Source organism: Barbus barbus (genome assembly GCF_936440315.1).
Source record: "Barbus barbus genome assembly, chromosome: 47".
Taxonomy (NCBI): Eukaryota; Metazoa; Chordata; class Actinopteri; order Cypriniformes; family Cyprinidae; genus Barbus; species Barbus barbus.
Genome location: NC_136725.1, coordinates 23,690,855 through 23,704,202, shown reverse-complemented (window position 1 = coordinate 23,704,202; position 13,348 = coordinate 23,690,855). Strand labels below are relative to the sequence as shown.

Sequence of the window (13,348 nt, the reverse complement as noted above, 5' to 3'; positions counted from 1 at the left end):
ATCTATCTATGGTTTGTTTTCAAACTGTTCATACCGCACTAGTGATTAACGTCACTAATTAGAATGAATTGTTAGCACTTACTATCACTCATGTTTGTTTGTGATTATTATTTATATATAAATTTATAAATTGGGATTAGGAAGGATTTTGGAAAGATGACAATCTGCAGACGTGAAGAAACTGCACAACAGCTGTGTCTTTCTCCCTCTGCTTTTAGAAACAGTCCCGATTAATCCTGATCCCAGACACTCAAACAGCATGTAACGCGGCACAAACCTCGAGTCCTAAACACATCCAAACGCCCGAGTGGAGCAGAATTCCTCAGCTGAGATTTACGAGCAAACGTCACCTCTGCCAACGCAAAGAAAAGAGAAATAGAACAGAATTCCTGTCCATTAGTGACAAACCTGCAAACAGTCCAACAGAACTGAAAGTACAGATCTTCCTGCTCTCACAAAACAAACCACATTCTGTTCAGTCTTTAGTTCTGTTCAGATACAGATCAACACGCGCTTTGTGATTAAAGTTACCTAAATGACACCCACATGCGATACTGCAGTTGATATCTACTAAAATAACCACTTCATTATAAAGCAATCAAAACATGCTGACAAAAACACACTGTTAATGTCCAACACTTTGACTTCAGCAGATTCCTCTTATATAAGATGAGCTCTGAGCAGAGGAATGCCAGCTATTGCTGAAGTCGTTTTCTGATGATTTTAGTAGGTAATCATTTATTCCCGAAACCATATTTCTGAAAAATAAATGAGGTCAGGACGTTTGTTCACAGCTCAGTGGTTTCTGGTATCCGTGACCGTGATCGCTGGCATTCCTGTCAGGACATTAGAAAGGACAAAGATCAGGAATGTCACATTCTTCCAAGATGAGGACACTGCAAAATCACTGTGATGTCATTTAATTAAGGTCAACAGCCATATGCAATAAATACTTAAATAATATTTTTTTAATTATACATGGAAAAAAATATGAAAAAAACTAAATCTGGGTAAAACTAAATATTTCTAGATGTAGTATTATATATAAATACTATTTAATATATCATATTCAAATATGATATAATGTATGTGTATGTATATTAGTGTATACTATTTATTTCACTCAGAAATATGATGTTGAATGTGTTTGTATATAAATTATTATTACTATATTGCTACATACATTTTTACATAACATTTCTAAGTCGAACAAAAAAATGTATACATAAATATACATACATTCAAACATTTATATATAAATAATATTATAAATATTTTATATTATATACAAAATAATGGTTATGCATAATGAAAATGAAAGGAATAATGAAAAATATATTTATTGCATACTAAAATTGTAAAAGCAAAACAATAATTGTTAATATATTTTTTCTATGTTTCATGATATATATGATCATTTGATTATATAAATAGATATATATTGTTATTAAATTGGCCATTTAGGGCAACAGCTTATGGTTGCCTGATATAATCTTCCCTGTGATGATGGTTTTACACAGAAAATGCTCATCTAAAATGGCAACATCATTAAGAATGAACTATTATACACCTTTAGACACATTCCTGAAAAACTATGACTAAGTGTGAAAGTATGAAGCCTCGTGTTCACACTCAGAGATCATCATCCAGGAGAACGGATGAAAACATGTCGCCCGCTATTGTTTCTACATTAATTAGCTTATTTAATAATGCATAATAAGACAATAGTGTTGGTTTAATCTAATGAAGACGGCACAAAATAAGCAGAGGGACCTTGAAATGGCACACGACTGGAAGCCAAGAGTGAAATATGAGCGATATTGCAGCAAAGTCTCCAGAGTTACGCATCAGATCTGTTCATTTACCATTGGTGCACTGTAATGATAGCTCATGATGGCATTGAATGAGACATAAACTGGTCATTTGAGCAGCAAAACACTGACCCCTCCTGGTCAATCTGTGGCATGTAGTCCAGAAAATGTATATTTAGTCTGTATTCTCAGTCAAAGCTGCAAGGGACTGGAACTCCATCCATTAACAATTAGAAGACTGGATACGTGTGGTTCATTTCAGTTTCATCTTCAAAAACGGTTGTTGTCTACATTAGTACTGTATTCTTGATTTTAGACTTCTCTGTATTAATTACACTTGGTTATTAGCTTTCTCCTATCGCCATCTCGCTCTCTCTCTTCCTTATATCTTATTTTGTTTTTATGTGCAATCATGTATTTGTATTTTTTTAGTATTCTACTTTTTTCTTTGTTGGTTGTCATATGTGTCTAAGATGCTCCGTTTTGTTTTCAGGCCGACTTTTTAACATTCTGTTAAAGGTCTACAGATGAATAATGGCCTCTTTGGGTAATTCTAGCACAATTACAGCCATGTTTATTAATGTGTGTTGCCCCTGTAAACAAATAAACTACACTGAAAAAATTATTCTCTTGCTTAGTATTTTTGTCATTTTTTAGTATAAACATCTAAACATTCTTGTATCAATATGCATTTACTTGAAAGTAAAATGAATTAAGATATTGAGTCTCGTTTTCTAAAAAAAAAAAGTATCAAAATTTTGTTAGTTTTTCCTTAAAACAAGCAAAAAATATCTGCCAATGGGGCAAGAAAAATCATCTTAATTCAAAGGCTAAACAAGATGATTTTTCTTGCCCCATTGGTAGATATTGTTTTTGTTTTTTTACAGAAATTTGCTGAAGTCATTTTACTTGTACAGTAAATTCATCTTGATTGAAGAATGTTTAGATATTTATACTAGAAAACAAGAAAAATACTAAGACACCAGTTTTTGAGACCAGATTTTGCCGTGTAAACTGAACAGAGAGAAGGTCCAGCTGTTTAATGTGACACATCTAACCTTTTTATTGCATCGTATCTTTACTCTAACTTCAGTTTGAGGGCTGTCAGAAGGCATTTTCCCGTCTGGAGAACCTAAAAATCCATCTGAGGAGCCACACAGGCGAGAAACCCTATGTCTGTCAGCATCCCGGCTGTCAGAAAGCCTTCAGTAACTCCAGCGATCGAGCCAAACACCAGCGAACACATGTTGACACAGTGAGTGGAGCCCAAAAGCCTCATTTTACACACTTTATCACTCCCACGCAACACACAAGAGTCACAGACCTGTGCACTAACAGCTTGTGTTTCTGCAGAAACCCTACGCCTGTCAGATCCAGGGCTGCGCAAAACGCTACACAGACCCCAGCTCTCTGCGCAAACACGTCAAATCACACTCTTTAAAGGAGCAGCAAGCCAGGAAGAAGGTACAACAATCATCAAAACACAAACAAGTCTTAGTTCTGTTATCAGTTATTCATCCTCATGTCTTTCTCCAAACTCGGATTATGATCTGTTTCTTCATGCACCACAAAAAGGACAATTTTAATTCACTTTATTTTCTATTATTTGAAAGTGCACTAATGGTCAAAAGTTTGGAACAATTAAGATTGTTTAAAGATGTCTCTTCTGCTCACCAAGGCTGCCTTTATTCAAAAATGCAATAAAAATTTTGAAATATTGATACAATTTAAAATAAGTGTTTTCTGTGTGAATATCTGTTAAAATGTAATTGGTCTGCAGCTGTATTTTTAGCATCATTACTCCAGTCTTCAGTGTCACATGATCTTCAGAAATCATAATAATATACTGATTTGCTGCTCAGGAAATATTTCTGATTATTAGCAATGTTTAAAACAGTAATACACAACCATAAGTTGTGATAAGTAAAAAAACAAAAAAGTAAAGTGACACTAAAGACATTTATAATGTTACAAAAGATTTCTATTTAAAATAAATGCTGTTCTTTTGAACTTTCTATTCATCTGTGAATCCTGACAAATAAAATGCATCACAGTTTCCACAAAAATATTAACTGTTTTCAACATTGATAACAATCAGAAATATTTGTTGAGCAGTAAATCAGTATATTATTATGATTTCTGAAGATCATGTGACACTGAAGACTGCAGTAATGATGCTACAGTTTAACAGATATTCACATAGAAAACAGCTGTTTTTAATGATAATAATATTTGACTATTTTTACTGTATATTTGATCAAATAAATGCAGCCTTGATGAGCAGAAGAGACTTGTTTTTAAATGGCATTTATTGTCCTTCTTGGAGTTTTCAACTCTTTATATGTAAACAAAGACTTTAAAAATGATGCTTTTGAACAATAAAAAGCATATTGGTTTGGAAATACATGAATGTTTTTGTGTGTACTATGATTGTACAACACAAGCATCGTCTCACAATGAACGAACACAGCGAGGTGTGTTGATAACGAAGTCTCTAAACTTGTTATCAGGCTTGTGTAGGAGCAGTTCATTATCACAGAGGAACAAAATAAAGGTCACGTCACCATAGATACAGATTCCTCACGTAGACGTTTCTGAGAGAGAAAACACCTGCGCCTTCGCTTGTACACGATCTGTCCAGTGTGTATGCATTCATTTCATTCTCACCTGTGATTATTATGAATTACTCATGATATACTGTATTCTTAGACACGCTAAATATAATCTCGAGAGCTCCAAACGCTGGGATATTTTAAGATGTGATGTTAAACCATATGCTCATGATTAATTACTGTACATTCAGCTCAATTAAGCAAAAGATTAGGAGCCAATTATCCGAGACATTATCTCCACTTGTTGTCATCTATTTGCTTTAATATCATTTGGAAATGAAATGCGGTCCTTAAATCAACATGAAATCAAATTGGACAGCTTTTGCTTTTTTTGGTCTTGTTGTGCATGTTATTTCAAATATATAATTATCATTATTTTTTTACTTAAATGAACCTATGCTGCAAAATAGATATTTACACTTTTAGTTTAAGCATATAATTAACTTTCAGTTCTTTCAGCACAATTTTCACTCAGAAAATGCATTTAAATTTCATTAAAATAAAAACATGGAAAGGGCAACTAACAGAATTAAATGTAAGATTTTTAGGTAGAAAGACTGAAATAGTAATTTTTTACACTAATAATCTATTTACAACTTCAAAAATATAATTTTTACGCTGTACTTTATGGGCACTTTTACAGTCCAGTCAGTTTCTCACTGATAAAATGCATTTAAAGCATTTATGTATAATGCTTTATTAAGGTATTCATAATGTATGTTGTAATGCATTATATCGTTTCAGAAATACATATATACAGCAAAAGCAATAATATTGTGAAATATTTTTACTATTTAAAATATGCTGAAAATGTAGCTTTGATCACAGAAATAAATTACATTTTAAAATATATTCAAATAGAAAGCAGTTATTTTAAATAATAAAATTCACAATATTAGTGCTTATGCTGTATTTTGAATGCAGATTTGGAAAAAACAAAATCTTTCTGTTCAAAAACTTTTGACTGGTAGTGTATATGATCATATAGTGTATTACAAGGCATAATTAATGCATTAAACTACTTTTATAATGCATTGTATTTAAAGGCTTTAAGTAAAGTCTTAGCATATAATCAGAAAGAGTTGTGTTGATTTGAGGGCAGGAGATGAAGTGCTGAACGTGACTGTGTTTGATGTGATGTAGTTGAGACGCAGCACAGATCTGAGTCAGGACGGACTCACTGAGTGTTTGACGGTTCAGCCGCTACAGCACAGCCTCGCACCACTGGACCTGATTGAGAACAAGCACCATTCGCCCACTAACGATCTCTACTCTGGTATGAAACACTAATTAACACTTATATCAATTAGAATAACAGTGTAAGGGGTCTCTTCTTTCAGACTAGTGGAAAGAAAACATCCTAAATACACTTTTGAATATTTATTTTATTGGATTTTATATATTTGTGTCTGTATTTCAGTTCCAATCCATGTCTTTAAAGAGTTTTTTTCTCTTGCATTAACCAAACGTTACAGTTTTATTCCTCTCTACACTGCAAAAAAATATTATTTTACTTTGTATTTTTGTCTTGTTTTCTAGTATAAATATCTAAACATTATTGAATCAAGATGCATTTACTGTACAAGTAAAATTACTTGTTTTCTGTAAAAAAAAAAAAAAGATTAGATTTTGTTAGTTTTTCCTTAAAACAAGCAAAAATATCTGCCAATGGGGCAAGACAAATGATCTTGTTTAGTCTCTGAATTAAGATGATTTTTCTGACCCCATTGGCAGATATTTTTGCTTTTTTTAAACAAAATATTTTCCAACAAAATTTGGATTAAAAAAAAACAAACAATAATTTTACTTGTACAGTTAATTCATCTCGATTCAAGAATGTTTAGAAAAAAAAACAAGACAAAAATACTAAGTGAGAAAATAATTTTTTGCCGTGTATATTTTGGAGTTTTTCCCAAGGGGTTTGTTCATGTATCATTCACAGATTAAACATTTTACTCCTAAATTATGAAAATGTATTTGTCTTCTGTCTGTTGACAGACTTTTCTGATTTATGGAGTGAAATCCCCTTTGGAAAAACTGTAATATGTCAACAAAATCAAACAAGATTTTTGAATCTGGATTTATCCCACAGTTAGTTTATATTCTGGAAATGCATGCAAATTTAATTAAATATTGCATTAATTGCATAGTTAAAGTACCATTTCAGAAAACGTGTGATACAAAAATGTTTGCAATTGTTAAATTGGTGAAGTATGGTGATATCTATTAGTTAATTGTTTATCCTATTTACTTGTATCTTGTCTAGATGTAACAGACGCAGGCAAGTGTGCTGGTGCATGTAAACCTCACTCCCTTGATCTCAAAGAAGTGGCGCTCTAGCGACTGACGCTAGAGGCTGTGGCCTTTAGCCTCCTTGTTAGAGCGCCCGCCTCCCGCGCCGGAGACCGCGGTTTGAATCCCGCTCGGTGCGAGGCGAAGTAGAACCGGTTACATAGACATGCGCTTTTTTGTTTTGTTTTGTTTTTTTATTATTAAATTCTGTTAACTAACAGTGATTTTAGAACAGTGCGAGAAGCTTTCGGTATATTTTGGTTATTTGATGAGTTTTCATTGCAGTGATGGCTAATGGCATCTAATCTTACCACTGTTTGACTCAAGAGTGATGATTTTCTGTTTTGTCTTCTGTCGATGTGCAAGTGTTCAGCCAGACAAACGCCCTGCAGAGTCCGATGCAGATCTCATCCGATCCACAGACCGGAGCCCACATGCAGCTGCCGCCCGTACACGGAAACAACAGGTAGAAAAACATGATCAGGTTTCAGTGAATAACCTTTTGAAATGCACGAGTCACAGCATTTAACTTGTGTGAAAGTGAAAGAATATTGAGAGGGAAATAACGTAAGGCAGAACTTGATGTTATTCAGGAGGATTTCAGCTATAACATTACTGCTCCAAAGTCGGCATGGAATTAATTCACCCTATTCATTTTCTAAATGCATTGATCTTATTGGGAAAAATCCATCCATGCATGTTTAATTTTTTAAAAGTGTTTTGAGCTTGTAACATTTAATCAGAATGTCAGAACTGGATCTTCCCTCTGCTGATGTATGCTGGTTTTCTCCAATAGTTGCTCTTAAAGGAGTAGCTCACTTTCAGAATGAAAATTAAAGAATGAAAGAAGATATTTTGAAAAATGTTGGGATCTGAACAGTTGATGAGCACCATTCAACCACTCAATGGTCAATAGTTAATGGTGCTCATCAACTGTTCAGATCCCAACATTTTTCAAAATATCTTCTTTTGTGTTCAACAGAAGTAAGAAACTCATACAAGTGTGGGGGGGAGTAAATGATCCCCTTAAAGGAGTAGTGAACTACTCATTTAAGCCCCGCCCCTTCAAGATATTTTGAAAGCCACGCCCACATCTCAACATCCAATCAACAACTGACAGATAGAACCAAGTCCATCCTACATTTTTTTTCAATAATCCAGTACACTTAGATGTACGTGAAAATACATAAGAAAAGATTTGTCACTACTTCCGTTTCATCGTAGCGTTAAGATTCATTTTCCCTGTCTATGCGACCATACATTAAACATTACATTTTGATGAAGCCAGTATTATTTTAGTATGCTATTATAGCTTTTGTTAATATTTTTCATTAGATTTTATTTTTCAATTCTATTTTCACTATAATTTTAGTTAAAGTTTTAGTAAATTTTAGCGCTGTCAAACGATTAATCGCATCCAAAATAAAAGTTTTTGTTTATATAATATACGCGTGTGTACTTTGTATATTTATTATGTATATATATATATATAAAAATACACACACATACATTATATATTTTTTCAATATTTACATGTATGTATATTTATATTATTATATTTTATGATATATAAAAATATATTTAATATATAAACATAACATTATTCTTAAACATATACATGAATGTGTTTGTATTTATATATACATAATAAATATACACAGAACACACTCATATATTATATAAACAAACTTTTATTTTGGATGCGATTGATTGTGATTAATCGTTTGACAGCACTAGTCATTTTGTTATGTTTGTGTTTATAGTATTTAGTTTCGGTTTATTTAGTTTTAGTTATTTTTTAGAAATGTTGCCTTGGAAACTAGTTAAATTTTTTATTTTATTTAATATTTTATAAAAAAAAAAGAAATAACACTTTTTATGGTTTAATTAATGATAAAGTTAATAATAATGCTGAAAGATTATGAAGGCAAACATTTATACACTGATGAATTAAGAGAGTAAATAATGGCAATTTTGACTTTAAGTATTAAGTAATTGAGTAATAACCTGCTCGTTTTGAAGGAAGCAATAACTATATTAAATGTTCTCTCGAGTTTCGCTGCCCTGAGAATCACAGCAGCCTCTTTCCTCTGCAACATCCCTGCTGGGCTCAAAATTGCCAGCTAAGTCTGAAAGACATGAAAATAGGAGAAAAGGCGGCCGTTCATGCATCTATGACTGGAGAAAATGAAGGTACATTTGTATTCACTCAAAGATCAGAGCGCTGAAAGACAGGTTAGCCACGACACCAAGCTGGCATCACTTCTATGCGCCAGTGTCTGTGACACTCCTTTCAAGCTTGATGAATCGAGTCTAATAATCCGTGCCGGACCGCTGAATGCCGTATGTTTTTTTTCCTATCACTATGTTTTTGGTCGAACCTCAATCGAGTAAGTTGCCACAAACTGAATCACTGTCTAGTTGACATTCATTCTGAGTTTCCCTTGGCGGAGTGAATCGCTATGACCGATTCAAAAGCCTCTTTTCTTTTCCTCTTATCTGCGACAAATGCGTTCCTGGTTGTCATGGCTTTATGGCTGCGATAATCTGATTCAAATAAAGCAGGCTTTTCTCTGGTGAAAGGCTCCGCTGCGCTTTTGTGTGTTTTACACGTCTGCTGTGGCAAGAGCATTTGGGAAGAGGTTTATATTTTGGACGCCCATTCCTCTACTTCAAAGGCACAGAGAGGAACCTTTTCTGCCTTTCTGGAAGCAGATGCGTATGGCTTCTCGCCGGCGGTAGGCACGCCATGCGCCGCGGGATCCAAGGAAGACAAATGGTTTGTGGGATGGAGACCTGCTCTGCATCGTTGGTCCCGTGTTAGCCGACGCTATAGCCACCGAGCATCAGGAATTCAATAAGGGAATCATAAAGTGCGAGAAATACCCAGGCAATGGGATCTGCGTAATTACCTCACTTGGTGCTTAATCAGTTGTGAAATACCTCTGACCCCAGATTCTCTGTTAAATGCAGTTCCTCTGTTCCTGTGCCACTGTTCTGATGCACTTTTTACATCCAGGAATAAATACAATGCTGCTTCTGATGCTTGTTGGAAATGGAGGCCTGAAAGAGTGGAAACTAAATCAAACATTTGGAAATTATGAACCAATATGCTTAAAAGGTACAATTCAGGGCAAAATGTAATTGCTTTACTCCAGTGTGGCAAAAATAAAATGAAGTGTTTAAGCTCCAAATGAATCACCACAGTTCTGACTCGGACTGCAAATGAATCACTACTGCACAGACTCAACTTGAGCTCTAAATGAATCACTACTGCACAGACTCAACTTGAACTCTAAATGAATCACTACTTCACAGATTCTGCTCCAAACGAATCACTACTGCACAGACTCGGCTCCAAACGAATCACTACTGCACAGACTCGGCTCCAAACGAATCACTACTGCACAGACTCGGCTCCAAACGAATCACTACTGCACAGACTCGGCTCCAAACGAATCACTACTGCACAGACTCGGGGTCCAAATGAACCATTACCGCACAGACTCAACATGAGCTCCAAATGAATCATTAGTTCATCTTGGCAAGAAAAGTTGAGAGTTCCACATGTAATGGTCATTTTATATGCTAAGATATTATCCAATCACAGCATTTTATTTGAAGTCTGACAGCAGGAACACCCTTCCAACAGAGCCTTCAACTCAGAGGCTAATTCAGGGTAGAAAATGTTTTTGATTTTTAAAAAACATACTGAGATTACAAGTGCAGCTCAAGAAACATTATAAAATAACATTTAAAAAGTGCATTTCATGACCTTCAAAGGTACAATTCATGCAAAATTACTTGTCAACCCATATTTGTTCAAATGAAACGTTCATGCTGTTATTTCAGAGCTGGATGCAAAAATAGTATCAGTCCACAAATCTGACTTGAGATGCAGTCTAGAATCATAAATCACACAGCGTTCGTTCATTTAGGCCAGTTCAACAACTAAGCCTGGTTTCATTTCTGTCACCTCATCAAGTCTGGGTTCCTTGTCAAGTGAATTAGTTTCATAATGTTATCGAACTGATCCAAAACAACACTTAATCAAATTGATCTGAATATTGACACTATTGTCTTCTGTAGAGCTGCTTTATGGCAATTTTTAAAATTTGTCTCAAATTTGCATTATTAATGCTGTTATTTTCCAGTTCATTAGCTGCTTTGAAACAGTGTGTACTGTATAAAGCACTCTGGAAAAAAGGGTGACTTGATTTGACTTATTTTCAGTGAAAGTGGACTGCTGTCAAGAACCAATAACAAAGCACCATAAAAATATCATAAAAGTAGGGATAGCATATATAAGCATTTTGATTACATGAGTAAACTACTCCTTTAAAATGCACCAAACCTATGCTGCTTATGTTTAATACAAACATATGGTTTATTACTATAAAAGCATCTCATCTCTCAGGTTCAGGGTTCCTGTGTCACATCAGATGTCTTCAGTACCCCTGTCATCTCATCACACACTGGGCCAAAACACTCCCAAACTCCCCAGATACTCCAGCCATCCCAGGACATCCCACCCTGACAGTACGTCCCGGTTTACTTTTATATCCTTATCTAATCTATTTCATCTAAAAATGCAATGATATTGTAAATTAAAGTATGGTTGGTTACTGTGTGAAAATGTTTCTCAAATTAAGTTTTCACATTTAAGTATACTTAAGTATTAAAATGTTTTAGAAATACTGATAATGTCAAGAGACAGAGCTATTTGCAAGTATTTACATAAACTTTGTAAAGCAACTGGTTTGCAAAAAACTACAGCAGCATACCAGAACACATGTTTTGGTAAGACAAAATAAACAAATTGCATTATTTTCTGATAAAACTGCAAATTAATATGTGATTTAAAGCAGATTTAATAAATAAATAAACAAATAAAATTTGGCAATAAAATAATAATAAATAATGTTTTTTTTAAGCAGTAATAGTAGTATTGTAACTATTAAATATAAATACAAAAATGATTTAAAAACTAAATAGGAAATATTACTACTGTACCACTACAATATTACAGGGAAAAAGTACTATTGTAATATTTCACAGTAAAAAAAAATATTGAATATAATATAAAGAAAAATATTATTATTATTAATGCTAAAAAAAATTACAATATTAATTTTTATAGATGTCTTAATTGCTTTATTTTCAAATGTTAAACCATCAAACTTTTGTTGAATTTTATATGCATTAAGTTAACTTTTTACAAACTTAAAAAGCAACCTGTTTACAACCACCTGCAGATACAACAAAATCTGATAAAAAGCACAATTTAACATTTTATTTTAATATATATATATATCTTCATAATTCATAATTTCGTTGTTAATAAAATATTACAGACAAAGACGCAAAGAGAAATGTTCCTGACCAATTTACTTTTAGATTAAAAATGTAAAATAATATTAATGCTCACAGATGGCTTAATTTAATGATTTCATGTTAAAATTGCAGGAAGTTCTTAAAGCTTGTTGACAAGTGCTTCTCATTACAACTTTGTGAAGATGGTCAGCACATGTCGCGTTACATGTTGTGTGACAATCGCACAAAGCCATACTGCGATCTGGGTTTCTATTCAGATTAATTGTGCAGCATAAAATCTAACAGCCGACATAGCAACCAGACGACAACACCCTAGCAACACATCTGTGTGGCATCCAACACTATATATATATATATATATAAGCACATTTACATATATTCCATATGTGCAGTAAGCAGATGCAGAATGCATATTTAAGATGTAAGCGGAGAACAAACCGATCAGCGCTGAATGATTCACAAACTGGTCCTTGCACTCTTAGAGCAACAGATGGCAGTCTGTCAGGCGAAGTCAAAAATAGATCCATCTAATCTCATCATACAGATTGTATAAAGTTTTCCCAAGCTCAAATATCACCCTGAGGAAACATCATTCAAGCCTGGAATCTTAAATGAAGGACGCAGTAGTTAAAATACAGCCGTTAGATTGTAATGTTGTTTGGTGAATAATCAAATGACGTGATGTTTTTTTGCATTAACACCCGTCAGGTTTCTCTGCTGATGCTCAGACCGTGTTCTCATACGGTGACTCACCGCAGGCTGCCAAACACATTACTCCCTGTTCCATGATGCAGATGCCCATGGCCATGTTTGAGGACAACCTGGGTTCCTCAGACGCGTCTCTACCAGAGCTGGACCTGGTGCACAGAACTCTGTCAGGCATCGCTGGTAAAAACACAAATACTATAAATCAGCATGATTGCATTGCAGAAACTCACATGCTTATGGTTCTGTGTGTTTGTGACAGCAGCATTCGATTGCCAAACCGGACCGGAAGAGTTTTTAGGAGAGCAGGATGATAATTACCTTCACATCTGTAGCATGGAGAGAAGCCCGAGCCGGATCTCATGCGTCTTCACTGAAGGGTGAACCTGAGAAGCTTGTGTCCACTCACTTTGGGTTGTCATTCATTGAGGGACTTTTGTGGAAGAACTTTTGTCATGGACTTGGACTTCTAAACATTGTAAAGCATTTGGATTTTTAAGCCACTGGATAAAATATCAAAGCAAGTGTCTGTATCTGAGCATCTCAAACACTGATGAATATTTTTAAAATCTCACCTATTTTGTCATTTTTGCT

The 13,348-nt window shown here is 34.2% G+C and overlaps 1 protein-coding gene across 1 annotated transcript in view; it reads left to right on the top strand.

Moving 5' to 3' along the window:
* LOC306866268 (zinc finger protein GLIS3-like) overlaps window positions 1–13,138 on the top strand; it is a gene marked incomplete at both ends in the record, with an annotated part of 29,941 nt that extends 16,803 nt beyond the window's left edge. The window contains 7 exon segments of the mRNA XM_079411361.1: window positions 2,905–3,066; window positions 3,165–3,275; window positions 5,567–5,699; window positions 7,082–7,181; window positions 11,158–11,254; window positions 12,778–12,937; window positions 13,020–13,138. Of these exon segments, the coding sequence (XP_079267487.1) occupies window positions 2,905–3,066; window positions 3,165–3,275; window positions 5,567–5,699; window positions 7,082–7,181; window positions 11,158–11,254; window positions 12,778–12,937; window positions 13,020–13,138 (882 nt within the window).
* Between the last annotated feature and the right edge of the window lie 210 nt (window positions 13,139–13,348).